The sequence below is a fragment of the Chrysemys picta genome, chromosome 24 (assembly GCF_011386835.1).
Source record: "Chrysemys picta bellii isolate R12L10 chromosome 24, ASM1138683v2, whole genome shotgun sequence".
Taxonomy (NCBI): domain Eukaryota; kingdom Metazoa; phylum Chordata; order Testudines; family Emydidae; genus Chrysemys; species Chrysemys picta.
The window spans coordinates 3,605,173-3,633,074 of record NC_088814.1 but is presented as its reverse complement, the minus strand read 5'-3'; the positions used below and the strand labels follow the sequence as shown (position 1 = coordinate 3,633,074).

General features: G+C 54.7%; 2 protein-coding genes across 6 annotated transcripts in view; both read left to right on the top strand.

The window, feature by feature from the left end:
- The window catches only part of STARD3 (StAR related lipid transfer domain containing 3), a 32,862-nt gene extending 19,675 nt beyond the window's left edge, over window positions 1-13,187 (top strand). For 3 of the 4 annotated variants that reach the window (XM_005301814.5, XM_065577524.1, XM_024100686.3), the window contains 13 exons: window positions 693-770; window positions 1,080-1,157; window positions 1,255-1,308; window positions 1,410-1,527; window positions 2,670-2,768; window positions 3,510-3,565; window positions 4,462-4,554; window positions 5,334-5,396; window positions 6,354-6,449; window positions 6,942-7,021; window positions 7,456-7,560; window positions 9,409-9,502; window positions 11,335-13,187. In XM_005301814.5, coding sequence (XP_005301871.1) covers window positions 693-770; window positions 1,080-1,157; window positions 1,255-1,308; window positions 1,410-1,527; window positions 2,670-2,768; window positions 3,510-3,565; window positions 4,462-4,554; window positions 5,334-5,396; window positions 6,354-6,449; window positions 6,942-7,021; window positions 7,456-7,560; window positions 9,409-9,502; window positions 11,335-11,439 — 1,119 coding nt within the window. In that variant the 3' untranslated portion in view covers window positions 11,440-13,187. The remainder of the gene's footprint in view (window positions 1-692; window positions 771-1,079; window positions 1,158-1,254; window positions 1,309-1,409; window positions 1,528-2,669; window positions 2,769-3,509; window positions 3,566-4,461; window positions 4,555-5,333; window positions 5,397-6,353; window positions 6,450-6,941; window positions 7,022-7,455; window positions 7,561-9,408; window positions 9,503-11,334) is intronic. The other variant, XM_065577525.1, reaches the window with a different exon arrangement.
- A 134-nt stretch (window positions 13,188-13,321) lies between these two features.
- Window positions 13,322-27,898, top strand: LOC101932988 (melanoregulin-like). Of its 2 annotated transcripts, XM_065577528.1 has the most exons (6): window positions 13,322-16,057; window positions 16,159-16,307; window positions 17,613-17,772; window positions 18,563-18,653; window positions 19,105-19,268; window positions 19,488-27,898. In XM_065577528.1, the coding sequence occupies exons 2-6, from the start codon at window positions 16,237-16,239 to the stop codon at window positions 19,710-19,712; spliced, it is 711 nt and encodes a 236-aa protein (XP_065433600.1). In that variant the 5' UTR covers window positions 13,322-16,057; window positions 16,159-16,236; the 3' UTR covers window positions 19,713-27,898. The 2 variants fall into 2 exon arrangements, with proteins under 2 accessions (XP_065433600.1, XP_065433599.1); XM_065577527.1 differs by having other exon boundaries at window positions 13,322-16,307.
- The last annotated feature ends 4 nt before the right edge of the window (window positions 27,899-27,902 follow it).

The following is a 27,902-nucleotide window of genomic DNA, read 5'->3' as shown; positions in this document are numbered from 1 at the left end:
AGTTGACTGAATGCCTGTTAAGAGAGAGCGTCCGAGAACAGATCTGAAGTAGTCTTGAGGAGATCTTGTATGGAATAACTTGTAAAAGAAAAGGAATATATATGTAGACAACATTCTGTGGAAGCAACATCAATCATACAACCTTCCGAGTTCTTTCTTAGTCAATGGTCCTTTAAGAAAACCAGTTATTTTTTTCAATTCCATTCAGAGCACACTTCCAATAACTGGATCCGAAAAGAAAATGTTTGTTTGAAATCCTACAAGTCAAAGTGGCTGCGTATTCCGTGGGTGTGGGATTGCAAGGGGTCCTTGGTTAGCATCAGGAACCAAGTGGAAAAAAGTCACAAAAGCAGTTTTCTTAAGGAAGCTATTTTTCAGTGTCTGAGGTTTTTTTAAATCAGTGGGTGTTTTTTCAATACTTTCTAGTACTCAAGCACTTTCTTAATGCATTTACATGCTGCTCCTGCTCTGTGTTACTTGGGTGTGAAACAGACAGTGAAATGGAAGTGGAGTGGAGTGTTGCATACATTCATGGCTAAACATTTGCTGATAAGTCCACTGATGCATTCAGCAGACAACCCTGATACCTAACTTGAGCTGACTAATGTTTAAACAGAACTGTCTGATTTTTATCCTCTTCAGTTTATCTCTGCACTCAACATCTCTCTGTTTCCATTCTCTCTAACCCTCAGACCAACCCTGGCATTCAGAAGAACTTGGAGATCGAAATCATTGAGTACCGGTTTAAAACCTCATTCTTTGATATATTTGTAAGTATGCTAAACGGCCAAAGGGAAAGACATTTCTCTCTAAGATAGCGGCAAGGTGGCTTAACGGATAGGGCACTGGCCTGGAATTCAGAAGCCCTGGTTTCTGTGCCTAGCTCTGCACTGACCTGCTGAGGGACCTTGGGCCGTTCGTTCCCCTCCCACCTCTTGTCTTGACCATTTAGTCCGTGCCCTGAAGATCTTACTGTGTCTTGCTCTGTCTGTGCGGCACCCTGCATGTTCAGTTTGGCATGAGTGTAATGGAAATAGTAATGACTCTCTCCTTATCTGTGCCTTTTTTATTTTTTAAAGGTCTTGGCTTTTTTCCGGTTTTCTGTGTTACTTCTGGGCTATGCACTCTTAAAACTGCGCCACTGGTGGGTCATCGCGGTAAGGAATCCATTTCCTGTTGTTGATGTATTGGACTTTTTCTCTCTTTAAACTGAAGCTGGCATGTAGATTTGTGTAACTGTCTTCCCTTTTCCAGTTCACTACACTGGTGTCCAGTGCCTTCCTCATCGTGAAGGTCATCCTCTCTGAGGTCAGTTGCTCTCAAGGGCTCTAATGGGAGATTTTGTTTTGTCTCATGCTGTGACTTCCCAGCTTGTGTAAACTCCCTGTGGCTTTCTTTTCCTCCCCCAGCTGCTAGCCAAGGGGGCTTTTGGGTACTTACTTCCCATCGTCTCTTTCGTTATCGCCTGGCTAGAAACTTGGTTCCTGGATTTTAAAGTCCTATCTCAGGAGGCGGAAGAGGAACGATGTAAGTCACTTTCCTTCTTTGCAGCTGGAGCGAACAAACCGGCCGGGGCTTTGGCAGCAGCTTGTCACCAGGTGGTGTGTGGGAAGGGGAACCAGGATTAGAAGTTATCTCCACGCAGGTTGTGGAGATCAGTTGCTCGGCTGACTTGGTTATGGTATAGAAATGCCTTCCCAGGGAGACGATCCCAGCTGCTAAAAAGACCCTTACCGTAAAAGGAGAGCGGCAGAATGAGAACTAGTGGTTGGAAGTTTAAAGTCAGGCCAATTCAAATTAGAAATAAGGCCTTAACATTTAACAGTGAGGGTCATTAGCCACTGGCACAATCTCCCAAGGGGAGAGTTGGATTCTCCATCTCTTGAAGTCAAGACCGTGCGCCCTTCTGGAAGAGATGCTTCAGCCAACCCCCTGTTGTTGGGATCAGCACAGGGGAGACTGGCTGAAATTCTCCAGCCTGGGCTATATAGGAGTTCAGGCTGGATGATCGAATGGGCCCTTCTGGCCTCAAACGCTAGGACTTTTTCCAAGGTGCTGAGCACCCACAGGTCCCATGGACCTGAGTGGGAGTGGAGGGTGCTGACCCTGACTGAAAATCAGGCCCACTTGCTCAGCCCAGGGTCCCACTCTGACCTGTAGCTCTCCAAAGGAGCTTCTCATCTCACTCTCGTCTTCCAAACGGGCAGTGTGTGTGTGTGTTTGGGGGGGGGGAATGGCGTCTAAACCAGGAAGAATTTGTCGAGTGAGACTTGATCACAAATGCATCGATGGGCTGGGAAAAACCAGAGGACGTTTGGGTCTTGTGAGGAGGTTTTAAGATGAAAAATGAGCAAGTGTTTAATGCCTCTATTGGATTAAGAGCGTGTTCTGGATTGCTTCGAGGGAAAGCTTTTATTTAATTAGGCGCTTAATCACCTTTGGATTTGACAGGCAAAAGAGTTCATTGATCTCCATGTAGATAAAGTGCTGTGTCTCAAATGAAAAGTGAGGGAACAGGGATTGAAAGCTCCTTCTAGGCTGGGCCGTGGGTCCCAGTACAGAGCTGTGTTCCAAGGGTTAGTTAACTGGGGTAGCTTAACCTGGATGAATGTTAGGAGTAAACTCTGGCTTCTGTATATATTTACACTTTGTGTCTCTTGGTTCCCTAGGGTACTTGGCAGCGCAGGCCGCAGCCTCCCGGGGCCCTCTGCTCTATTCCGGAGCCCTCTCTGACGGGCAGTTCTATTCCCCTCCGGAGTCCTTTGCAGGTGACGAATGTTTTTGCCTCTTCTTGGCATGCGGTGACCTTTGTATGTGGGTTGAGTTGCTTTCTCAGCTTGTTCCGCTTGCAGGATCCCCTGGGTTTCCTTTTCCCTGTTATTGCCTCTCAAAGTTCCTCGCTGAGCTGTGCCTAATTAGACCGACCTTTTGAGCAGTGTTACAGCACAGTGCTGCGAACTCCTCTTTGCTTCCAGTGTCGGGGGAAGGTTATGTTGTGTAGCTGCTTTTGTGCCCAGCTGTGGGATCGGAAAGCGATTGTCAGGAGGTGGAGAAGTAGCCACTTACTTTGCATTTGATGCCTGACTTTCCTGTGCTACCAAAATCCATTCTCAGCTGTGTTTAAACCAAAGCTCCAGGCCTCAGGACACAGGGTTTGAAATGCACAGTCGGAGGTTGCTCTGGGAAGAACAAAGGCCTCACCCTGGACACCCAAAGAGCTAGTGTGAACTGCACAACTTGCTGCAAAAAAGGGTGTTCACCTGGTGGCTTTGGTGCGTTTTCAGAGGGGACTGCGTTGGGGCAGGGGGATTGGCACATTTCCCATTGTAACCACTGTCGCTGCTCCTGTAAGAGAACACACAGACTATCCTGCATGAATCTGTGCATCTGGAGGGTGAAGTGAAGTGGGGTGGGGTGGGAGGGAGGGCTGACCCGATGTGGGCCCTCCCCTTCATAAAATCATACCAGCAGGATCTCTGGCTTCCTCCCAACTCTGTACCTTTCTTTAGGATCGGACAACGAGTCTGATGAAGAAGGTGTGGGGAGGAAAGCGTTAACAGCCCAGGTAAATGGAGGAGCGGTGATCTTGCCATTTTAGAGACCCACTTTTGCCACCGTTCGTTCCGAGCATCTCTCAGTGTCTGGCTCTGATAGCTGCCCAATGCATGTTGACATGAGGGTCCTCTAATTACACCAGCACGTACCCATCAGGGTGCTGAATAAATCGAGGGGTGAAAGGGGACAGAATCTTTCTTCTTCTCCTCTCAGAACTGAAGGTCACGAAATATGTTGCTTGCTGCCAAGAAACACGGGCAAATCATTCCCCTAGCCCAGCGATGTTGCTCATGTGCTCTGGGAAAAACTGCTCTGATTCAGTATCCAGTCACCCCTCATGTGCAGCATCAGTTACTTTCCCCTTCACCCCCCTCCTGTAGTTGGCTTTTAAAGGCGTCTGTGGTCCTTCCTGCTCCTTCCGGTTTCCTTTGCTCTTACTGGTTACATGGTGACTTTGCTGACGGAGGAAGGGGGTATTGACTCCACTATCTTGTCAAATTCCAGCTTGGGTAACAGCCTTCTACCTCCCTAACGTCCCACTGTAGTTTCACTTGGACACCAGATTCTTCACATCCTTTCCAAAGCAGCTGCTGGTTCACCCCAGAGGTGGCTGCAGCTCAGTGGGAGGAGAAGTGATCTCATTGTGCTTTGTACCATTTCATCTGGCAAAAATGGTGGGGGACTCTCTCAGGATGAAAGGTATCACAACTGTGGAGAGACGCAGCTGGGCCTGCTAGGTGCAGCACGCTTGCCTCTGCCCCCCGAATGAAAGGAGGATATCTGTAGCAGGCACAGTAGTGGAAAGTCCCTTCCTCTGTTGCCCAGCCACTAGGATGCAAAATCGCTCGTTCGCACACTCAGGATCATGACTGAAGGGAGCAGTAAATCGATTGCGTTTTCTCCTAGGAGAAGGAATACGTCCAACAAGGCAAAGAAGCAATGGAGGTTGTGGATCAAATCCTTGCCCAGGAGGAAAACTGGAAATTTGAAAAAAACAATGCAAGTATTTCCCCTCTTTGCCTGCAGAAAGCACAGAGGGGTTAGCACAGAACGATGGGGCTTTCAGAACCGGGTTACACCAGGAAAAATTAACAAGCGTTACAATGACATGATTGAATTAGGAATCTTATTCCAGTTCAGTTAAATGTAAATCGCCTCTTATTTAATTAGACGTTCAATTACCTTCGTGTTTGACAGGAGAGGGAACCCATCAGTCTTCCCCCCCCCCCCACCATCACCCCAGCCACAGGCAGGCAGAGGAGTGTGGTTAGCCTTTAATTGCAGTTATGGTGTGGAACTGCGGTTGACCGAGTGGGAAAGGATCAATGGCATTTGTTGGGGTTTGAGTGGTGCCATCTTGAAAAACACCATGCCCAGCATTAAGGGAGCTGTCACATGCAATAGACTCCTTCCCTTTGCTACGCATCGAGCTACAGATTCATCCCATTTCTGTGTCTTGTCACGCTTATGCCACAGCGTGTTGCATTCTGTCTGCAGCCATCTATCCACATGGATTTTTGGAAGTGTGTTAAAATGCAGCTGGAGACAGTCTTCACTTCCTGTCCTAAACTTGCTGCACAGAGTCAAGCTGTACTTTTTAAAAGGTCCCGCCATGGAGGGAGTTGCGTTTCAGTGCTGACTCTAGTGATGGCAGCGGGACTGCCTGTTGTGGCTAGTGACACAAGTCTAAAATGTGCTTGGAGATCCTGGGGTGAAAGGTCTTACAGGCGCGTAAAGTATTGTGCATGTGAAGTGTGACTTGACTGTCTCTTGCACAGGAGTTTGGCGATGTTGTTTACACCATTGAAATTCCTTTCCACGGCAAGACCTTTATTTTGAAGGTAAGGACCTATGGCCTCTACCTCCTGGCTTGGTAAGGTGCAGCTTTGTTGTAGGGGCATAACCCATGTGTAGTAACTGCTTAATGCCCCGGCACAGCTGGACACTCGTGCTGTTCTGTGGCTACCGCTATACGGGTCAAACTGCAACACGTGGCATTGTAAAGCCCATTCCACTGGCTGGTGGGACTTTCGGTGATACAACTCCGCTGCATTCTTGCACTGAGCTCTGTTCTACTGCCCGGATAACACCCAGGCTTGCCATCCAAAACTAGACCAATCCAACCCCCCACAAATACACTGGCATCCAATGGCAGATAGATGGACCAGGTGACCAAAGAATCCTGTTCCATCCCCAGCTTCCAGGACTACAAGAAGATAGCGACTGCCTGTCCAGCAAGATCAGGGTTGATCCCACTTCAGATGCGATCGGGCATTAACAGATGTTGGAAAGTGACTCACTGTAGTGGCTTGGCTATAAGCAATCTCTCAATGAAGGCCCATTGCTGTGGTGACTTCTCTTTGTGTCAGTACGTACGTTGCCACACTTGCAAGAACTGCACATGAAAAGACTCTTAATGACCGGAGATCTGGGTGACCCCATGTTACTGCATTATCCCTCTGCCTCTAAAGACCCACCCGAGGCTGCAGATGAATGCGAGTGCTTCATTTTTGCTGACGCACTTAGTAGCCTTCCGTGAACCACCTGAAACAGCTGCCCGCTTCGGTATAAGCGGTAGACGCCGGAGTAGCCCAGGGGTGGAATAGCAGGGATTGTTCTGTTCAGGATGGAAGTATGCTATTCCTCTCTGGCTGCAGCCAGTAGTTCTGCTAGCGCTTCTCATGAGCACTTGTTTCACTCCATTGGTTGTCCCTAATGATCTTTATCTTGTGCTGTTGAATACACGCCCCAGGGAAGGCAACTGGGGCAAACTGTTAACTGTCTCGTCCTTTTCTCAGGCCTTCATGCAGTGTTCTGCTGAAACAGTCTACCAGGAGGTGATTCTCCAACCTGAGAGGATGATCCTGTGGAATAAAACGGTGGCGGCTTGCCAGGTAAGTGCTTTGTGGAGATGGCATTTTAATAACCCTTTGGGGCTGGAACTTCCCAGCACAGAGCCTGCTGCATGCAGCACCTGGCCCTGCAGGAGCTGGGTTGGCTGCATGTGTAATCCCGATGCATTGCTCATCCAGGCAGTCGGAACGTGCCGAAGTAGCTAGTTGCACCAAAAGCCCCAGGGAGCGGGCCGAGGCGCAGAGCCAAGGTCGTTCTTGCTGCCCTGGCTTGGAGGCACTTACTCATCCTAGGCAGTTGCTGTGTCCAGGATGCGAAGGAAATGCCTGCTCGCTAGACAGAAGGCAAACGTGGTCATACTAATGCTGGACTCTCCAAGGCCTGTATTCGTCAGATCTGCTGCTAAAGGCTCTTCACTTGTTTTGGATCCATGAGCAATTTTGAGGGAGGCTCCTTATTCCTAGCTGTTGGCATGTACGGATCCACAGGCAGGTGAGGGGAAACCTCTCTTATTCTGTCCTTCTTTCACTCAGATCTTACAGCGGGTTGAAGATAACACCATTATCTCCTACGATGTTGCAGCAGGATCTGCAGGGGGTGTAGTGTCACCCAGGTGAGTTTATTCCACTCCGATGCCTAGTCAAACAAGCACCTAGAACACGTCAAAGAGATTTTGTGTGAGGGAGCTCCAGGCCAACCATCATCTTATGCACGAAACGTACAATGGGTCCAAGAGGGCACTTCTAACCTGCCCTATGGGTGGGTAATATAGTATGTAGTGTAATGACTTGCCCAAGGTCCTATGCCAAAATTGATAGCCAAGCCAGGACAAGAACCAGGAGTCTTGGCTCCAAGCCTCTGTCCGAGTCACTAAATCCCTGGTCTGTCCCTTTAATAACCATAAATGTACATAGTGTCTCCATGTTAAAATATTTTCACCACACCTTTGCCATAGGGCTTAGATTGAATGTTGGGCCTTCCATGTCTGTGCATCCTAAAGCTCCCATGCAGACCCCAGAGCAGTTGCTTTCCCCTTTATTTTCGTAGGGACTTCGTAAACGTGCGTCGCATTGAAAGAAGACGAGACCGCTATATTTCCTCAGGGATGTCAACCACTCACACTTTGAAGCCTCCGCTGTCCAAATACGTCAGGTAAGAGTTTGGATTTGGGCACGGGGAAATGTCTAATTTTTCTTACAGCACACGCTGCTGTATAATATTCTATGATCAGTGCAAACAGATGCTTGAGTTTAAAAAAAGGTGGGAGGGAGTTTCTTGTCACTGTTTAAAGGAAACTACTGCGTTACAAAAACTCTGACAGGCCATCTGTCTGCGGAACCGTATTCTACTTCCTGTGTTCCTCTTCCTTTTGTTTAAAGAACAATTGGTGTGGAACCGGCGTGTTGCTTCGGAGGTCAGCAGCAGCTCAGGTTGAGGCAGTGGGGGCAGGGTAGGGGGGACCCTGACCGACTCCGCATCCCGTGGCTGTGGAATTAGGGACAGTTGCAACTTCAAAGGGGGACTAAGCAGACGAGCGCCTCCTGTGTTTTGTTTGTTATGCATGTGCCCTTTCGGTCTCTCCTGCCTGGCCTTAGTTTTAATACAGGCCCAGGGCACAGAGAGCCGGAGCAGGAGGTGTAAACAGGCTCCCTTCCATACGGAGCCTCTCTCAAAGCGCTCGCCAAGCTCTCTGGCATTTCTCTGCTCCAGACTCCAGTGGCCGGCTGCCTTGTGATGCATTAATCTGGGTTTGAATCTCTTCCAACAAGGCCCCTTTGTTACAGTCAGGGCTAGCGACCAGCTCAGCTGCTTCTCGGACTTTGTTTTTCTGAGTGATCTGATTAAAGGAATTGACATTTAACTCACAGGCTCAGTAATTGCCTCAGTCTATTTAGGTGCTGGGGCTTTTCAGGCCTCGAGAATCTTGTTCAGACCCTGTCCAGCGGAAATCCCCGGCGCGTCGCAGAGCTGGGAAGTGACACGCATCTCCTTTGCAACATATCTGGATGGATGGGGGCCTTTCGCCTCTTAGTCACAGATCTGGCACATATCAGTAGGGATCGGTCGGTATCTACCCCTGCGAAGCAGACCAAGAGCAGGGAAGGGGAGGCTGCCCGTGCAGTACCTGTCCTGACCATGGAGGGTTTCTCTCTCTACGGCTCTCAGCAACGTGGGACCTTTTCACCAGCATCTGCATTCGAAAAGGGTTTGCCTTTCAATATCCAGCAAAGGCAGTGCTGGTGAGACAGGCCCCACCACCAGCCGCTGGAGCAGTGGTTCTCAACCTGCGGCCCAGTCAGCACACAGCTGTGGCCCATGTGACATCCTCCCTGCCATACAGGTAGTATATAGATTGTGTGGATGTGGCCCACGTGTGGCCTACAATGGTAACTAGGTTGAGAACCACTGCCCTGGAGACTGAAGGCCCTCTCTGTCTGCAGAACAGAGCCCAAGCAGCAGGACTGCAAGGCAGCATTTGCCAATGTGAGCTAATCCTGCCATAGCGCCCCCAGCAGGTATAGGGAGGCGTCTTCTCGGCCCGTCCATGTCTGTGTCTCTGCTGGTGCCAGTGGAGGTAGCAGGGTGTGTTGTGATGGGGAAACGCCTACTAGGCTCCACCAAGTCCCTTCCCACAGGCCACTGGACCTCTTAGCTCTTAGCTCTTCCCGTGGGAAATAAAAGCTGAAGGTGTGGGATGAGCGGGAATCTCACATGGCAGCTGAAGATGCGGCGTTCTCTCTGGCCGCAGAGCTAGCGAGCTCCTTCCCGGTTTGTTTCCCAGTTAGGTTTGCCCAAGGACTGCTCCAGCTCCGACATCCTGCCTCTCAGTGCCCCCAAGTGCAGTAATGGATCATTTGAACGTACCGGTGTCTTTGCGCTACATGGGCGCGTTCAGGATCCAGGCTGCATGCGTGTGTATCCGCCCAGTAGTGTGCGCATGTGACATGGTGTCTGCAGAGCCTCACAGCTGTGCAATCTTTGTGCTCTTCCTTTTCCAAGGGGCGAGAACGGGCCAGGAGGCTTCATTGTACTGAAATGTGCCAACAATCCCAAAGTTTGCACCTTCATCTGGATCCTCAACACGGAGCTCAAGGTAAAGTGGGTTCCACGTCGGCGTGTGCCTCGCACAGAGCACAAGGTGGAGAGTCTGCCTCGCGGCTCTGCCAGTATTTGCAAGCAGTGAGATCTAATCCCCACCCAGGAGAACTCAAACCTGTGGTGCAAACGGTGCAACCAAACCCATCTCCTCGTGGGCCTGTTCCCCAGAGGCAGCCGGATCACACCCTGCCACAAAGCCCTTGAGGACTGACACGTGGGTGTATCGGGCGCTTTCAAAAATGATCTTGGGGACCCAGCTTGGGACACGTTAACAGGGCCTGATTCTTCCAGCGGTGGGTGCTGAGTCGTTTCGGAACATCTGGCCCCTTTCAGGTGTGCCGAACTGGCCCCCCCAAATCACTGCTGATTCCTAAAAATCTTGGCCATAAATCTGAGCTCTCGGTGCAGAATAGACTGGCCAGGAGAAGAATTGTTTGTCTTTTTTGTACTGCTCAGGTACCAGAAGTCAACTGTCCTCATGCAGGTGTCTTGCTGTCCCAATGCTTGCCCACCTTTGTGTCCGTGGCCGCCAGTAACCTGCAATGGAAACCGCCTCCCCTCGCACGCTTAGCGTCTGCACGCATGGGGCAAGGCGCCTTAAACACGGCGAGTGACTCCGAGCTGGAGTTACTGGCTGCACTGCTGGGTTCGCTCCCTGCTGTCCGCTCGGACGAGGGCAGCATACAGAAGAGCTGCTAGCCGGGGTCCGGTGCGGGGGGCTGGTGGGAGGTGAGACGAGGCCCAGCCTGCCGAGCACTCCCATTGTTGACGTGGTAACCCGCCGCTGCAGCAGGGAAGCACAAAGTCCTCATTCATCGGGGCGCTTGGCCTGCGCCATCTCCCCCGGCCCCCTCCAGGGGAAGTCGGTCGGCTGTTCTGTTGCTCGTAACATGACTGAAAAGCACTTGCAAAATCAACCGTCCTGCTGGGCTATCAAACGTGGGGATAGAGCCGAGAGCAGCAAAAAACAGCTGTTGTGTCCAGTGCTTTGTGTCTGGGTTTCCTTTATGGGAACTGGCTCTGGAGTTTGTCCAGCCTCTAAAGAAATCGGCCGTTTGCACAGGTCTGTGAGACAGGCCCTCAGCCCCGGCTAGCTGCTGCCTGTGAGGAAGAAACTTCTGTAGCAGCCAAGCTATTCGGAATTGCCCATTAGCCAGCTCTTGCCTGACCCTGAGGCATCTGGGGCTAGCCACTGTCTGAGACTGGCTACCCAGCCAGGTGGACCCACAGGGTCCTGGTCAATGACGGGCTACCGGGGTGGTACAGCAGTGCAAATACGTCCTAGTACCCTGCGGAACGGCCTCCCACCAAACACCCGCTCAGCCCCTTCCGTGCAGTCCCCACAGGGACGGGCTGGCAAAATGGGCCTTGGAGTGTGCCCTTGACCCGGGCCTTGGTGGGGATCCACGCGGGATCCCGTGGTGAATTATTGCTGTTATTGATGATCTGTTTTGCAGTAGCGTCTAGGAGCCGCAGTCACGGACCAGCACCCACTGCACAAGGCACCCAAAAGCAGCCCGAAGCAGTTGGGAGCTGTCACCTCTTTGCGGTGATTCTCGCCAATCTGCCAGACAGGGCCCGTCCTGTTACCGCACTGATGCGGTCGTTTAAAAAGGCTCTGAGATGCTCTGGTTAATACTTGGTGGAACCCACCTCGAGCGGCCACAGAGACCTGTGCTGCAAACATGGTGGTGGTTCGAGTGGGACTTAAAACAAGCAATGCCTCTGAGACACGGTCCGTAGTGCAGCTTTCCCTAGGATAGGAACCAGGTACAATCTTTGCCAGCAAAATAAACCCCGTGTTCCCGTTTTGTTGTTGTTCTATAGGGTCGGCTTCCCCGTTACCTTATCCATCAGAGCCTGGCGGCTACCATGTTCGAGTTTGCGTTCCACCTGCGGCAGCGGGTCAGCGAGGGGTCGGGCAGGCCTTGAGCAGCAGCGCCCGACCCTCCACGGGACAGTCCTTTACCCTCTCGCAACGCAGAGCAGGGAACAACTTCCAAGGAGCCGGAGTGAGCCTGCCACGGAGCCGCCTGCGTGGAATGCAGACCTCTTCCTTCCCCCCAGGAAGGGCTGAGCCAGACCACGTACCAGGGAGGTGGCTATCCCGGCAAGAGTACTAACACTGGAGCAACCTTTGCAGGAATGCAGAAAGGGGGCTGGACGCCTTGAGAGGCCTCAGTCCCTCCCCACTCCCGCAGATCCCTTTCTCTTCACCCCTCCAATCAAGGATCAAACTAACTGAGCCACTATGGGAATCAATGGAGCCTTTTGTGATTTTAAACGTGGGCCAACCCCCTTCATTGATCACTTTGTTTTCCCTCACCAGACCCAGTGGAGGTGGCAGTTTCTGGCTGGCTAAGCCCTCCACTGCCCCAATTTGTCTCCAGTCCTTTTTTAAAATATTCTGATAATTGGGTGTGACTTTTATCCATCTGGAGCTCCTGTATTTACCCAAACGCCTTGTGGAGGAGAGGGAAGGGTGGGGCCAGGCATCCCTGTTCATTTAGCTGCTGGCGAATGGTTAAAGTGGGAAATGGAGGAACTCACACCATCAGGTCGCATGTGACAGCCTTTGCTTCTGCTCTACTGACAGGCATTGCTTTACATGGCATGGCCGGTAGCTCGCACCCTGTGGGCACTTGGCTACCCCTTGTCATTCCTCAGCTGCCAGTGATTGGGATGTGCGAACACACTGATAAGGGTATTGCCAGGCAGTGGTGGATCAGTTTAGGCCCGTGTGGTCCACAAAAGGCTGTGAAATATACCCAGGGCAGCGTCTCTGTAGGTCTAGAACGGTTCTGCAGCCCGAGCTGTGGGCATATCTGGGTCTCCGATGTGACTGGGCCTGGGGGAAGGGCACCCACAAGCAGCCCGCCCCTGGTAAAACACTATTCAAGTAACAGCTTCTCCAGGTCTCGAAGCTCTTTCCCTGTGGAGAAGTCGTGTCCCCCACGAGCTCCGGCGAAGGGCCTCCGCGCAGTGTTCCATTGCCGTAGTTCACTGACGTACCAGCCGCGGCGCCTGTGGGCGGGGTGCTGGGGAGGGAACGGTTCTAAACGCAGAGAAGGATCGCCCGATTTGAGGAAACATTTCAGTCTGGCAACGAGCGACCTTGGCAAGTCCCTTTTGGCTGCGCAGGGCAGTCAAAGGAAGTCAACGGCTACTGGGCCTCTGAGGCTGTGACCCCGTTTTCATAACGAAGTGCAGGAGGCCCCTGCTCTGGGGATAGACTAATGCTTGTGAGCATGAAGGAGAGGGGAGAGCAAGTGAGGGGGGGATGATACAGCCTTGTGGGGGCGGGAGGAGAAAGAAGAAATACTAACCTCCACTTGTTCACTGGTTTCTACGGGGCCTGTGAAACCGATCTCCATCCTGTTTGTTCAGCTTCTTTACATATGAAAACACCGTTAACTCGCTCCCCTAACCCCGATTCCCCCCGCGCGGCGCACACAGGGACGTGAGGCTTTTGAACGATCGCCTTGCCACGAAGCGCCTTTGGGGGACCTCGTGCACTCCCCCCCCGGGGACTGTGTGGTGAGTTCCAGGGGGGTTGTGATTCTTCTGCGGTGGGCGGGGGCTCCCCTTGAGCCTGGTTAGAAAGCCTGTCACTCTAATAACCTGCTGCCTTCCCCCTGGAACCTTTGTACCTTCGTCTAATAAAAACCTACAACAGAAAAGAGCCTCTGACCCGTGTTGCCCAATGTCACGCCCCACGCTGCTGTGTTGTCATTTGGGCCTCTCAAAGCCACCTAACCTATAAGCCGCTGTAGCCCAGTGGGCGTCCTGCGTAAGCATGTGCAGGGCAGTGCGGGGTGGGGGGATGCGTGGAAGATGTTTATTGGCCAGCTAGAAAGCAGCCCTGGTGCCTTGGGATAATGACAGAAACAAGTTGCAAGTGCTTAGATCTGCAGTAACTTTAAGCGTGATCATGAGAGGCGATGGGGCTGCCCTTCAGCCTCGTGTTTGTAGGGTTGGTTCCCTGCTTCAGGCAGTGTGGGCCAGGGGCTAGCGCAGAGGACTGGGGATCTGGAGTTCTGTGCCCAGCTCTGCTGTGGGACCCTGGGCAAATCAGTGTCTTTCCCTGTGCCTGGCTTCCCCACCTCTAACCCATTCCCCGTCCTTTGGGTAAAGTGCTTGTGATCTTGCTGTAGCCAAGGGCACGGTGCAGTGACACCTGTGGTTGGTTATGAATCTGAACAGCCGGGAGACAGACAGAGGGCTCCCATGCACCTTGGCTTGCATTCTGGCAGCTTCTGTCGCTGGAGGTGCTGAAGATGATGGATCAAATTCGCCCCTGCTTTTTCCAAACGAGTCAAGTCTCTGTGGGATCACTGAAGGCTCTGGAACTGCCCCTCCGTACACCAAGGCCGCATTTGGCCCCTTGCATCCTGCTCTTTTAAACAAAGCAAAGAACTAAGAAGCCCTGAACCTGTGAAACGAACCAGACGACAACTCGGCGAAGAAGCCAGTTCAACCGCACTTGGCAGCGAATCTCTCTTGCGTGAATCCTGCTTTGCCCTTGATGTGTGCTCGCCGTGGCTGCACTGACGCTCCGGCACCTTTCTGCCCACGCCTGGCTGGTGTTGACGAAGGCGAGAGGCAGCTTGCAAATAGTCGTCCCCTAAAGGGTGTGAAGCCCTGGGGTGGGGGGAGCAGCAGCGTCCGACCTTTCCCAGGCCAGCCCCTTTAATCCTATAGTAAAACGCAGAGCCTGGGTAAGCGGGGGATGGTCCCGCTATTGTGGGGAACTTTCCTGGCTTCTGCACTTCCCCGGTGACGTGGGCTGGCGAAAGGATCCGAGTCCTCGCTCCCACTTCCTTTACCCAGAGGCCTCCCTGCCCTCGAGGACTCCCCTTCCGCTCTCCCCTGTGGCAGAGTCCTCGGAACCCCAACAAGGCTGGGCCCAGGATTCCTGGGGGCTCGACCCCCAACCTTGTCGTGGTCACTTAGGGCAGGGACTAGGGTGTCCCCACTCTGGGGGGCTCTCTGCACTGGATGCTTCCCTGACCCACTGTTAATTACATACAGTTCAAAGCAAATACCATTTATTAAACAGCAACCGATTAAAAAAAATGGGAAAGGTTAAAGGGAAAGCCATCACCCCGCTCTGCGGCACGGGGACATCGCAACCAGTGTCTCTGGGATGTCAGGGCAGTTCAGTCTCCCTCACACATCCCAGGCCCTGGCTACGCTGCAGGGATGCTGCGGGTCGGACATTTGCTCTGGCGGTTCCTACATGCCTTAGGCTCTAAGTGGCAGGATCCTTCCCAGCGTTGCCCCCGCCTCATGAGGGTTATGATCCCCCCAAGTCTGGCCCGCCAGGTGTCTTGGCCAGGGGCGTCTCCCTGTGCTGGGCCAGCTGCCCAGGGTCCCCCTCGCTCTGCCCAGCTGCTCCCCGCACCCAGCTCCGGACTGCCCCAGCTCCAGCTCCACTCTGCCCCAGTGCTGCTGCGGTCTGCCTCCAGCTCCCTGGCCAGCAGGGCCCTGCTCCCCGCTCAGCTCGGGCTCCTGCTCGCTTCTTAGCTCGGCCCCACGCTGTCAATCTGCCCGTCCCGTCCATCAGGCTGACCTGGAGCGTTGGCCTCTCCCCATTGCTCCTGGCGACTGTCAGTCTCAGGATCCTGATTTCCCATCGACCCCTCCCCTTGGTGCTGGGAGCTAGCCACCAAAACCCCCCCACTGAGTTTTAGTAAGGGGCCAACAGTCCACTTACACCTGCACTGTCCCTGCCGGCTGGGAGCGCCGCGCCTGCCTGGCCCTGGCTTACCAAAGTGCCTTCAAAGCAGGGGTGACAGACACTTGCAAGTCCCACCTACTGCAGATGGGGCCCCACCCTTCCCCCCCGTCGACAGAGGGGTAACTCCGGGGCCAGGGAAAGGTGACTGCGCCCGAGGCCAATGCATCCTGCAGTTCTCTGTCCCCTGGGGCTCCTGCTGGACGGCGGAGTAAACGGCACATGCCTCCAGCGGGATTCTGATCACCTGGCCCAGGCCCTCTCCAGTTGGGAGCGGGGCCCAGGTGCATCGAGGCAGAGGAAAGTTGCCCTGTGCTTTGCTTGGGTGGGTAGAGAAGGGTGCGAGGGATTCTTCCAGACCCCGGCAGGCACCTAGCTTCCACGGGACGCAGCCCCAGTATTTGTCTCCAGCAGGGTCACCACCTTTTCGGGGTGGAGGGGATGAAGGCTGCCACCCCGCACAGGGGAGGGGCATTTCTCCAGGAGTAGGTCAGTTTCCATGCCCCAGACAGTTCTTGCTCGGCCGGTAAGCACTGAATGGCCTGTCTGCTAAAGATCCCACGGGATCTGAGCAGCTCCCCCCAAGAGGTACTGGGAGAGGCGGCATCCCTGACTTGCACCCTAATCCCCCAGCCTTCCTGGACACGGTCGTCGTTCCTGGGTCGGGCCTGGAGTGTATTTACAGCCATTACGGACCACGGGTTTGCTTTCTGCGAGGAAGGAAACAAACCTGCTTTCATTGCCCAGTAACCCCAAGCGATGCAGAGAAGAGCCTCCTTCTTAGCAAGGCTGTGTCCCCCCTGGCTTAAGGCGGTGAGTCCTGGTGAAGGGGGGAATCTCACATGATCGGGGCTTATGACTTGCATTTTTCTTAAATTTAGAACCCACTGAACTTCCCACTCCCTCTTCTTCAGAGCCATTTCTTTGCAGGAGAAGAGAGTCCGCTGCCCCTTGATGAGACTTGTGCTGCTGTCCCTCTGGGGTGAATTAATATGGATGTTTGGCACCAACTCTGCTGCTGCTCCTGTGAACAAGAAGAGCCAGAGAACAATCCACTCCTCAGGTATTTATTAATGTCATTAGCGGAGTAAGATTGGAGTCCCGTTGCGCTAGGCGCTGCACGGAGTGAGAGGCACTCTCTTCTCTGTAGAATTGGATGCAAAAGAGAGCATTATTCGCCTCCTTTTAAAGGTGGGGAAACTGAGGCACGGAGCCAGGACACGACACGCGGTATGTTCCTTCCCCTCTGTTCTACATCAGACTGAATTGCGTGTTTGTGTCCAGTGTTATGGTAGCAGCCCCGTGAAGCAAAATCCTTTGTCTTCACAGCAGGTGAATCAACTACAGTCCACCCTTAACCCCAGTGCGGGGGGCTCTTGAAAATCCCAAATTGCTTTTCACAAGAGCAGAGAACTTTTATCCCAGGTTTTCTGGCTGATTACATTCTGCTTCACTTCCTCCCGTCTCCCGTCCCACGCTCGGGTAAGGCGTTCTCGCCCGCTGCTGGGAACAGCATCCCCACATGCTGGTCAGCAGCCACCCTGATCCGCAGCGGGGCCAGCCGCATTTCTGCGCTGTGAACCCAGCACCGAGCGTGTGTCGGGGGACCTCAGAGCGCTGGGAGAAGCAAGACATGGCAGCCACGCAGGCGTTCAGACAAGGATGGAGAAAGACGCGCTCATGGCTGCAGGGCAGACGCCTCTGAACCCCGCTTCCAAATCTCCTTTGCTCCCCTTTCCTCTACAATGATGGGGGCTTCTTTGGTGGGGGGTGATGGGCCCATAGAGGGGCTATCCAGCCAGGTCCTACAACCACCCACTTGGATCGGGATTTGCAGAGGGAGCGTTTCCACGCCTGCTACCAGTGAGCTGGGATCTTTCTCCCCCGTCAATGTTCCTAGAGCCCAACTCACCCCTTGCCAGTGACGGCAAGATTCCTGCTGGCTCGTGGGGGCATGAGCTCCCTTTCCTGGTTACCTGCCAGGACCCTGCATTCTCCACCAGGCCGCATGAGTGTGTGTGTGTGTGTGGAGAGGGGGGGGGGGGACTGGGGGAGTCCCCTTCCCCTTCAGCCACTGGCTCTGGGCTACCACTGGAGGAGGATATTGGATGAGCAATTGTTACAACCTGCAACCGCAGCTCCTCAGCGCCCGTCTGGCTTCCCCCAGCCCCAGTCCTGCAGTGAGGGGCTTGGGAAGGGCGGGGTCCATGACTGCTGTGTTAGGGCCACCCCAAGGTGCCTAGGCAAAGCTGCCCCACTGCTTTGTAAGGTGGCCCCATTTGCATGGCAGTGTCTGGCGCTGGTGCTGCCTGGGTGCCAGGCTGGGTGCATGCCCCGCGCTGTCTCGCCCGCTCTCCTCCCGTTGCAGTGAGATGCTCCGGTACTTCGATCAGCTGGGGAAGCGCAAACGGGCCCAGGCCACCAACCTGTGGAACGAGCCCGCGGACGACACCCACATGGAGCGGGACGACGACCGCGAGCTCTACAACCTGCTGCAGAAACGGGCCAGGCTACGCCGGGGCTCGGAGGTCGGTGCTCCCGGCCCACGCGGGCCCCTGGGACTCACGGAGGGCCCCACTGTGCATGCCGAACCGCAGGGAGCTTTCTTCTTCCCTGGGGCTGGAGACGTAGGGCTCCGAACGGGGCCCCAGGATGCTATGCCAGGCTCTGCCACTGACCGGTGCTGTGACCTTTGGCAAGTCCTTGCCTCAGTTTCTCCTCCCAGCCTGCCTGCTTAGCCTGAGAGCTCTTCTGGGCTGGGGCTGGCGGCGTTTGGGCAGCGCCCAACACAACAGGGCCCTGCTCTCACTTAGCACTCCTGGGTGCTACTGGAACATAACTCTCTTACAGGAAGGGGATGAGCGAATGGCTGTGTAAGACCAATGGGAGGCCCAGCTGGGCTGGATGGGGTCTCACCCCGGCTGGCACATCTACCAGGCACTGAAATGCACTGCTCTGATCCTGGGCTCTCAGAGCCTTCACAACGGATCTCCACTGTGTCAGTGGGGAAACTGAGGCGCAGTGGAGTAAGAGCTGTAATTAGAATCCAGGACAGTTGCCTTCCAGCCCCCGCTCCTCCAAACCACTGGACCCCACTCCCGTCCCAAAGCCAGGAATAGAACCCAGGAGTCCTTGCTCCCGGTCCCCAAAGCAGCTCTGTTGTGAAACTCCCAGTCAGTCTCCAAGGCCGGGCTGGGAGCATGGCTGTGGGCCAATCACTGGTGTAGGTGCATGGCAGCCATGACTGGATAGGGAAGCGGGGGGAAGCTGGTGCCTTGTGGTTTCCGGGGTCTGACCCCCCCAGTCTCTCTCCCGTAGGGCTACCGACGCCTGAGCTTCGACATCAGCGCCCACCGCCAAATCCGCCGCGAGGTGAAGGACCGATGGAGGCAGATCCTAGAGGTCCTGGGTACGGCGCCCGCTTCAGTGCTGGCGGAGAGGGGTGCGGGGCGGGCGGCAGGCTTTGCTCGCTGCGCCTGGCCCTGCTTTGCAGCCTTAGCCAGGGCTGAGGGGCTGGGCTGGGCCCTCTCGCCGGGAGGCAGTGCGGCCCAGGGGCTTGTTCATGGGATGCAGGGCCCAGCATGCACCGTCGGACCCAGAGAGCAGGCCTGACCCTGCCTCTCCTGCATGCCGGAGTCTCTGAGACTCACCCACATCTGGGGGGAGCGTTAACGAGCCCAGGGCAAAGACGCCAGCCCCTCTGAACAGGCTTCTGCCCCGGGGCTGGAGGAGTAACTCCTCTGGTGCCTGGTAGCAGTAGTAGGTTCTTATCCCCTCGAAGAGACAGGCGCCACGCAGCTCTAGCGAGGGCGAGCGTGGAGCTAGTGGGCTCAAAGGCCTCTCCTCCCACCCCTGGGCAGGGTTCAGCGCCGAGGCAGACCGCTTGCTCGACATCACCTCCATGGCCTCCTACAGCTCCCTGCGCCAGCCCCTGCAGGCCCGCCAGCTCCTCACCACCCTGGCAGAGCAGACCAGCCTCTTCGACCGCCACTGCAGCCTCCCCGAGCGATACCTCTTCGTCCTGGTGTGTGGGGCGGGGGGGCAGCTGGCGGGGCCCCCTTCTCCCCTGTGTCTGCAATCCCTCCGTGGGGTGCAGAGTTTGCAGCTGCAATCAGGGATGATGGGTAATTGCTGCTCCCCCCACAGGGGGATGTGGGTCCCTCCCTCTAGCCATAGCCCGTTGCTTGCCCCTGACCTTGTGCCCCTCCCCATCCCAGCCTGGCTGTCTCTCCCCCCTCCCCAGGACCGGCTGCTCATCCTGGATGTGGGGGATGACTTTCTCTCCGCCGCCCGGTGCTACTACCCCCTGGAGGCCGAGGAGGGGCCCCCCAGCGAGGAGGAGCCCCCCAGCCAGGAAGCCGTGCTAGTGACGCTGAGCCCGGCACCCCAAGGCGGGGAAGAGGAGGAGGAAGAGGAGATGGCCACAGTGATGGATGAAGAGTCCCTGTTGGTCAAGCTGATAGAGTGAGGCCTGCCCGCGGGGGCAGCCAGGTTAGGCTGAGAGCTGGCCCAGCGTGTCCTGCTGCTGCTGGTGGGGGGGCACAGTGCTGAGCAGGGGGTCACGGCCCCCCTCATGGCACCGTGGCCTGTTGGCAGCCCAAATCTGCTGTGTGCCCCCCTCTGCTGCCCTCTTACCTGCCTGCAGAACCCCCTCCCCTCCCGCTGCCTGGCCTCCCCAGTCCCTACCCTTCTCCAGCTGGGCTTGGGGCCACCAGGCCCTTCCCGAAGGGGGGTGGGAGCTGCTGGCCTGTTGGGAATGAGGGTCCGGTGGTGGCCGTCGTATGGAACAGGGTGGGATGTGCCCGCTCAGCCAGCTCTAAGCACAGGGGTCACGCCAACCTGCTCTCTCCACTCCCATGCAGCCACCTCTGGGGTGGAACACAGCAGCTGCTTACTAGCAATGCTACTCAACCGGTTAGCGGGGAGCCCTAGACCACTTCCATCACCTGCAAACCATTCGGCTTTTGTACGGGCGTTGGCCCTGGGCTGCAGTGATTCATACTGGGCTAACTGGGAGCTGGGCTGGAGACTTCCAGCGGGACGGGTCCCTGCAGGTTGGGCTGTTGCTGTTCACCCTTTCCTGGACGGGCTAGTGCTGTGACTGTTCCCTGCCAAAGCCAGGTGGTGGGTGTGGGCAGGGAGGTCACTCCCCCGGTGACAATGGAACGAACGGGGGAGGGGGCGGCGCTGTCATTCGAGCGTAATGAACGTCAACGAGGCAGGGTTTGCAGGGGCCCCCCAAATCTTTTATCATCCACTTCCCTGTAGCAGGTTTCTGCCTCAATTTCTCAGCATGGTTCAGAGAAATGATGTGGCTTTTCTGACACCAACCCAATCCCCCACTCCTGCCACAACCCGTCTTCCTCCCCTCCCCCCCCGCCAACCCCCTGCCCCCAGCCCTGGACTCCAGCCCCCCACCCTGCTATTGCAGTCCTGAGCCGTGCAGCATTGCAACACACCCTGCAACCCTGAGCTGCAGCCGTCCACCTCTGTTTATTTCAGCCACCTGGTGTGTGTTTGTGTGTGTACGTACAGTGCCTGGCATTTGGGGGGGAGGGAGGGGCTGAGACTGTGTGTATGGGTTAGGGTGACCAGACAGAAAATGTGAAAAATCGGGACGGGGGTGGGGGGGTAATAGGAGCCTATATAAGAAAAAGACCCAAAAATCAGGACTGTCCCTATAAAATCGGGACATCTGGTCACCCTAGTGTGTATGTATGTATAGTGCCTGGCATGGGCGGGAGGGGGCCTGAAACTGTGTATTCTGTGTGGACAGGTGTGTGTGTGTGTGCGTGCATACAGTGCCTGGCACAGGAGGGAGGGACCTGATCCCTGCCCAGTGCCTCTGGCCCTTACCCTGATTCTAACGAATGACGCAGTAGAGCCGGGGCTGAAGACGGTGCCGCTCCCCTTCCCCTGCAGCCCAGCACGTGGCAGCAGAGGGGCGGCTGTGCCTGGCCTTGCCGCTGCAGGGTTGGCTCATGTGTCACCCCCAAGCTGGGGGATTTAGGAGGCGTCTATCTTTGTGCTAGTTCAAAGCACACACACACCCCGGCTTTGGCAGCGGGCCCCCTGAAGCAGTTAACAAGTCTCTGATTATGTTGTTTACCCGACCCCTCGCTGTCCATCTTCCTCCCTTTGCTGCCCGTGCACCCAGGCCAGGCGAGAGCAGGGGGCTGGGTGCTCCCTGGAGCTTTGCGCTGGGAACCAGCAGCAGTGGGGGGGTGTGAAGAGCCCCCGGGGGTGGGGAAGTGGAGTAGGACCAGATTGCCTTCGAGGGCTCGTCTATTTTAGCGGCAGGGAGTGGGCGCTGGCGGCCAGCTGGCCAGTCCAAAGGGCAAGCACGCGGTGTCCCCGGGCTGGGGAAAGGTCAGCCACGCTCTATGCGCCAGGCTGGGATTAGAGGCCGCCTCGCAGGGCCGGGGTCCAGCCTCCGGGACGCAAAGGGACACACGGAGCTTTGCTGCCTGACGGGGCACCTGTGGCCTCAAGAGGAGACGAGCGAGGCAGAGGCTGGGATCAGGACAGGCCATCCCCCCCTCCCTCGGCAAAGGGGGGCTCCCTGATCTTAGGTGTAATGGTGTAACTTCTGCCCCAACCCCCATGCTCCTGCCCCCTTCCCCAGCCCAGAGTCGCCGTGACTCTGTATGACCTGGTCAAGCAGCCGTAAAAGGGCTGGGAAGGCACATTAGTGGGGGGGGCGTCTCCTGGGGGGGAATGGGTGTTACATGCAGAAGGGGCTCTTCCAACCCCTTGACTGGGCACAGGGATTACAGCTCCAGCTTCTGGAGTCATGGGCTGAGAGTTTGGCTTTAAAAAAAATAAAAAAGAAAGAAAATCTATTGCTAGTCCTCAAGGATGTAAAGAACAAGTTTGAAAATGTGAGCTGGGGTGGGGGGTGTCACCACTGCCTGCCTGAGTCCGCAGAGAGCCTAAAACAACAGCGCCAAGAGGAGTGAAACTGGTTCATTCATCTTAATGCTGACAGCTGCCGTCACCCCATGGAGGGGTAGGGCCGTGGCCTGCAGGTGGGACTATGGGGCACAAGGTGGGTTGAGTCTAGTGCCCCATATTGCCTTGGTTCGGCTAGGGTGGCTGTTGGGCTGTCAGTACACACAGCCGTGGCCCCTGGGCTGTGGGGGTGGGGTGGATGGGGCCGGAGCCACTGCTCTGCAGTAGCCCTTAGCCAGCAACAATGGCAGCCCTGTGGCTCTCCGTGCCCCTGGAGCACAAGACATTGGCGTCTTTGCCAGTGTTGTGCCCATGGGCTACTGCAGCTGTGGGCACTTGGCACCCAGGGGTCATGATGCCGGGGGGGGGGGGGGGGGGCGGGGATCAGGGTCCTGCTTTCCAGGTGCTAACAGGCTGCTGTCTGCTTAGTCACATGGAGGGGGGGTGCATAGGTGAGACACCCCACCCACCCACCATGCCCTGACTTAGTGAGTCCCAGCAGCCAGCGCTACCAGGCCTTCAGGCAGGGCACGGAGCTCTTCTATCCTGGGAGTGGGGAAATCAGCCGGTGGGCCAAGCCCACGGTGCATTGCGACGGGGCTCCGCGGATGCTGTAAGCAAACCGGCAACAGCTGCTCTGCCCTGTCCCCCCTTTCCCAAGCTCCCGCTACTGCACCCCCGCATGGACAGCCCCTGCGCCCCCCCTGCTCTGGGTTAGCTGTTTGAGCCCACAGTGCCACGGTTCAGCTGTGACTGCGAGGGGAGGACTGAACCCCCCCACACACTAATCACATAGGCCTCTGTGTTGGTAGGGGGTCAGGAATGCAACTGGGCCTGGGGCAGAGCGCACAGTGGTAAGCTGTGTCCCAGGGCACTGCCAAGCCAGAGTCCTCGCTGTTTCGGGCAGCACCGGGGCCAGCTGCTCCCAGGGTCAGGTGCGGTTGTTAACTGAGAGCCAGGCATTCCTAGCTAATCCCTGGGTTCTGATGGGCCCCTCCCCGGGGCAGCCGAGTGTCAGGCCGCTGGGAAGGAGGCCAACTCCATTCACCCACCTCGCTGGAGTGCGGGGGCCCAACAGGCCTGCAGCTAAGCGAGGGACGGGCCGGACTGTATGACAAGAGGAACAGTTGTGGGTGCCCTCAGAAGTTCATATGTACTTAGTGAAAAACGCAGTGTCGGTCAGAACCCTTGTTTTTAACTTTATTTTTATGCAATTAAAAAATGAAGCCCTATTTATGTGTTTGCTCCGTCTAAGAATATTCAAGCATTCAAAACATTCAGAGTCAGAAATTTAAAAGGCGAGAGCATAACGTGAAAGTGTTGTGTAATGTCCAAACTGGTCATAAACTAACATTGATACCTTCCTGGCGATGGTGTCTGAATTCTGCCACAAAGACAACCCGGGTCAGTTTTGAAGTCAAATCACTTTCCTATGACAGGCGAATTAGCTTTCTCTCTGTCCTGGGTTGTGCTTGTCCTTTGGTGTGATAATCTTCTCAAACAAGCAAAGGAATTCTCACACCTTGCAGACGCTGCTCCAAACAAGACCACTGCAGACATTTCAGAACTACATATGAATGAACGCCTCCTTTAATTCCTTGGCAACCCCTAGAACGTCTTCATATTCTTTGCACTGTCATTCCCTAGCAGTGCTTCCAGTCAGTGGCGGAGCGAGGAAATTTGGGTGGGCATTTTGGGTGGCTGGGCAATGACAGCCGGTGCCAGCTCAGCTTCTCCCCCGACACCACGCCCTGTCCCTAGACCCGGTGCCCCCAGACACAGGTTTCACCTGCTGAGCTGGGCACACGCATGGGGCGGCTCAGAACATGGCAAGGCAGAGCTGCCGGCGATTAGCTTTCTGGAGGGGGGGGTGCAGAGCTCCGTCCTGGATGTCAGATGCTCCGGGTCGCCGTGGCAGCACCACACCCCTGCTCAGATTTGGGTGGCCTGGATGCTAAGCGGGTGGGCCGTGGCTACGCCCCTGCTTTAAGCACAGACATTTCCATTTTCACCTGCTCCATCTCTAATCCAAGCAAGTCAGTCAAAGCACACAGAGATTCCAATCTCAAGAAGTCTGGAGTGCCGGTGGAGTAGAATACATTACACCCATGTTCATCAATCAGTTCATGGGGCATCTGGCGCCACTGAGGCTCACTGATGCTTTGACATCCTGGTAAGTGCTCAGCGCCTATGAAATCTTAGCCCTTTTGGTGACACATTTTAATGCTGTTGCCTCATCACATTCACCTGTCAAAACATGGATGAAATCGCTGAGGGAAAACTCATGTTTGTTGAAGTGCTTCACGCGCAAGGGTGATCAATTCAACTCCTTTCGCAAGGTGCGTTCGTTCCTTTCGAAGGTCATTGCGCACAGGAGCAAACTCTCAAAACCATTCTTTTAAGCTCAGCTCAGCACAAGCATTTGGATGATTCTGAAACATCCAACAGCCCTCTTGCTTCAATGGACCAGTCGCCAGATCCATCCACAAAGGTTGACAGAATACTCCGAATGGCTTCCAAATTATTGGGGATTAGTTCCAAGCCATCTTGTTTCTGTGAGGCTTTGCAGGTGCTGGCTTTGTACGGCACACTCCCGTCATGCCTGCGAAAAAATTCAGCTAGAGACGAACAATTTGAGAACATAGCTGGCACTGCTGAGTTCTTCTCACAGGGGAGTCAGCCCCAGATGTAATCGGTGGTTCAAGCAGTGTGGGTCAGGTATTTGCTTGTTTAATTTCTCATATCAAGGCATTTTGTACACTGCCTGACATAAGGTTGGCGCCAACAAAGCAAGAACATCAAGTGTTTTTAGGGTCAAGACCCAGTTCATGGAGGTCTTTCAAAATCAGGGCCACCCAGAGGATTCAGGGGGCCTGGGGCAAAACAATTCTGGGGGCCCCTTCCATAAAAAAAAGTTGAAATACTGGGCAGCCCTGTTCAAAATTGTGTAATAGCTTCAGCAGGGAGGCCATGCAATTGGGCTACTTCAACAAGGACTTTGCCACCAACAGAGTAGCATAAAACAGTGGATACATTTTCTACATTCACAGCTAGGGTGACCAGATGTCCCAATTTAATAGGGCCAGTCCCGATTTTTGGGTCTTTTTCTTATATAGGCTCCTATTAACCCCCACCCCCGGCCCGATTTTTCACATTTGCTGTCTGGTCACCCTCTTCACAGCATCCCTTTGTCGTGTCATATTTTAAGCAGAACAACTTGATGTAACTGGTTTTCTGAATATCTTCAACAATGTCTTTCAAAACCATCTTCATAATATCACCACTATCAGTCTGAATTTCAGCAGCAGTGTACTTCGCATTGTTCGGAACGGTTTGCCGCTCATCCTTGACTTCTGGATCGTGTCCTGCAATAAACTTAAGTAAGTTGATGACAATTCCTGATGAATTGTTCGTAAGATCTATCAATACAAACTGCAGAACTTTTGCCAAGGTTTTTAAATACTACCCGTTTCTTTCCATTTGTGAGGGTGACACCAAAGCAACCATCGTGGCACCTGAAAAAAGAAGTTGTGATCAAATAAATATAAAAATCAAATTTATAATTGGGGGATGTTCTCGAGCAAATGAACACACTGAAATAATACAATCAGGGCATTTTTTGCATGCTGGCTCTTGCAATCAAGTTGTGGAGCCCTCCTCAAGCACGAGGATTGAACATTTGTAGGTGCTGATGAAAAGCCAGTTTTCAAAAGGCTGGTTTGGTTTTTTGTCCTCTTGGCCTGGTGATTCATAGTTAACATTTCCTCCTTTCTTAGTTTCCCAACATTAGGGTTTTCTTTTCACTTTCAAGTTGTTTCAGTGTTTTCCCATTAACTTTAGTGTCTGTTCCTAGGTTGTACAATGCTACTTGGAGCTAGTTGGGGAGCCAGTCCTTCCCAGCCCTTGCGGTCTCTGATTCCTTCTCCTCCCTGTACTACTGGAGCTTAGCAGCACAAATTATGAGCAGTTTTATATACACAACTACATCAATTCATTACCACGGTTTGTAGCCAGATCTTAGACTGACCCTCAGGTTTAGAACAGTCCAAGCTTTCATAAGAAATCTTGCTCAACATCTATTTATTACGCAATAACATTGTAATCAAAATACAACCAGTTGATTCAACTGCGTATTCTTTGAGGTTCTTTGTTCTCCCCGTGGGGTGTCACAGAAATGTCGACATAGCAAACAGTTACCTGTAGCGTCTCTTTTCCTGGCTGCAATTCAATCAGCCATTGCCTCCAAGAGGGCTAAGCACCTTTCCGGTTTGATGAAACCTTTGCCTCGCGAAAGTGCATTTTTCCAATTGCAATATCCAGATGTGATAAAAACCGTGCCAGCTCCCGTTCCACCAGCGTGGTCGGGGCATGCACCCAATAGAGCAGGCAAACAAAAGGCCTTCCCGGCATCTTCCAACCTTGGCTGGGTTCAGGGGCCACTTCTCCCTAAAGCAACGCAGCGCACCGCCAATATTGGACTGAGGAAAATCCATTTTCGGTTGAGCTGTTTTGTGAGTTCCAAGATCCGCCGGCATCGATGAACCTTTCATGTCTCTCACCTCCCTGTGATCGGCATTCTCGTAAGTGGCTGGGGAGCTTGGTCAAGTCTTTTTATGAGAAGGAGACATGACACGTGTCCATTTTGAGAGCTATTTGTAGCCCCTGGTCTACTCCTACGAGGGGCCTGGGTCCATCGGGCCGCGTGGCGTTGCCCTGGTGGAGGGTGTCATAGCGTAAGTAGGGCAGGTAAGCTGCAGTCTATGCAACGTGCCGATGGCCAAGCTTCAGGTCTTGTGGGGAATTTGGGAGGAAGACAACCTGGCTTCCTGTGAGCCCGGCCATCACCACAGCTCTGGCAGTGGGTGGCAGATTTGAATTTCTGGCTCTGCTGAGCGGCCAGTCCTACTGCCCTGCTTGGGGCAGGGGAGGGATGGGTCTTCTCGTCCCCAGGGGGGAGGGGGGGAGAGTCAGAGCTGGTGGTGTCGCCAGCCCTCATGGGGGGTTTGTAGGGTTGGGATTCCTTCCCCACAAGGCCAAAGGTCTTTCGGCCAGGCTCTCAGGCTGCATCCCTGCCCCACTCCCAGCACAAGAGGTTTGATCTCCACTCCAGAGAGGATTGAGTGGGGTGAAGGAAAGCAAAGCCATGTCGAAACAGGGCTCCCCAGCCCGCAGTCCCTGGGCGAGGCGGTACGCCCAGCCCTGGCGCCCGGCACTCCAGGAGCCCCCCGGCACTCTGCGGTAGCATGGCAGTCACAGGACAGGCAGCTAAGGTTTGGTCTGGGCTCCAGGGGAGTGTTCCCGTTCCCGGCGGCCCCTGCGCGCCCCAGGAGCAGCGTCCTCCTCGCTCTGCGGCCAGAGGGAACGGTCCCGGCTCCCCTCCGCGCCAGCGGGCAGGGGCTGCTCACAGCACAGAGCCCGGAGTCCCCACTTGGCTGCTTCGCCAACCGCCCGCTTCCCAGGGTCGCACCTCTCTGGAGCTGCAGCGCCCTGCGGCCGCCATGCGTCACTCGCCGAAACTGTGACAGCTCCGTGGGCCTTAGGCCTGCGATCACTCACCTGAGCAAACTTGGAGTAAGAAACCACGGGGGATGATTTCCAGGGGGGCAGTGCCCCCCCACCCAGCTATGGGCTTTGTTAATCTCGGCTTGGAGCATTGGCCCTGGGAGTATTACTCCTACACATCACACACACACACACACACACACAC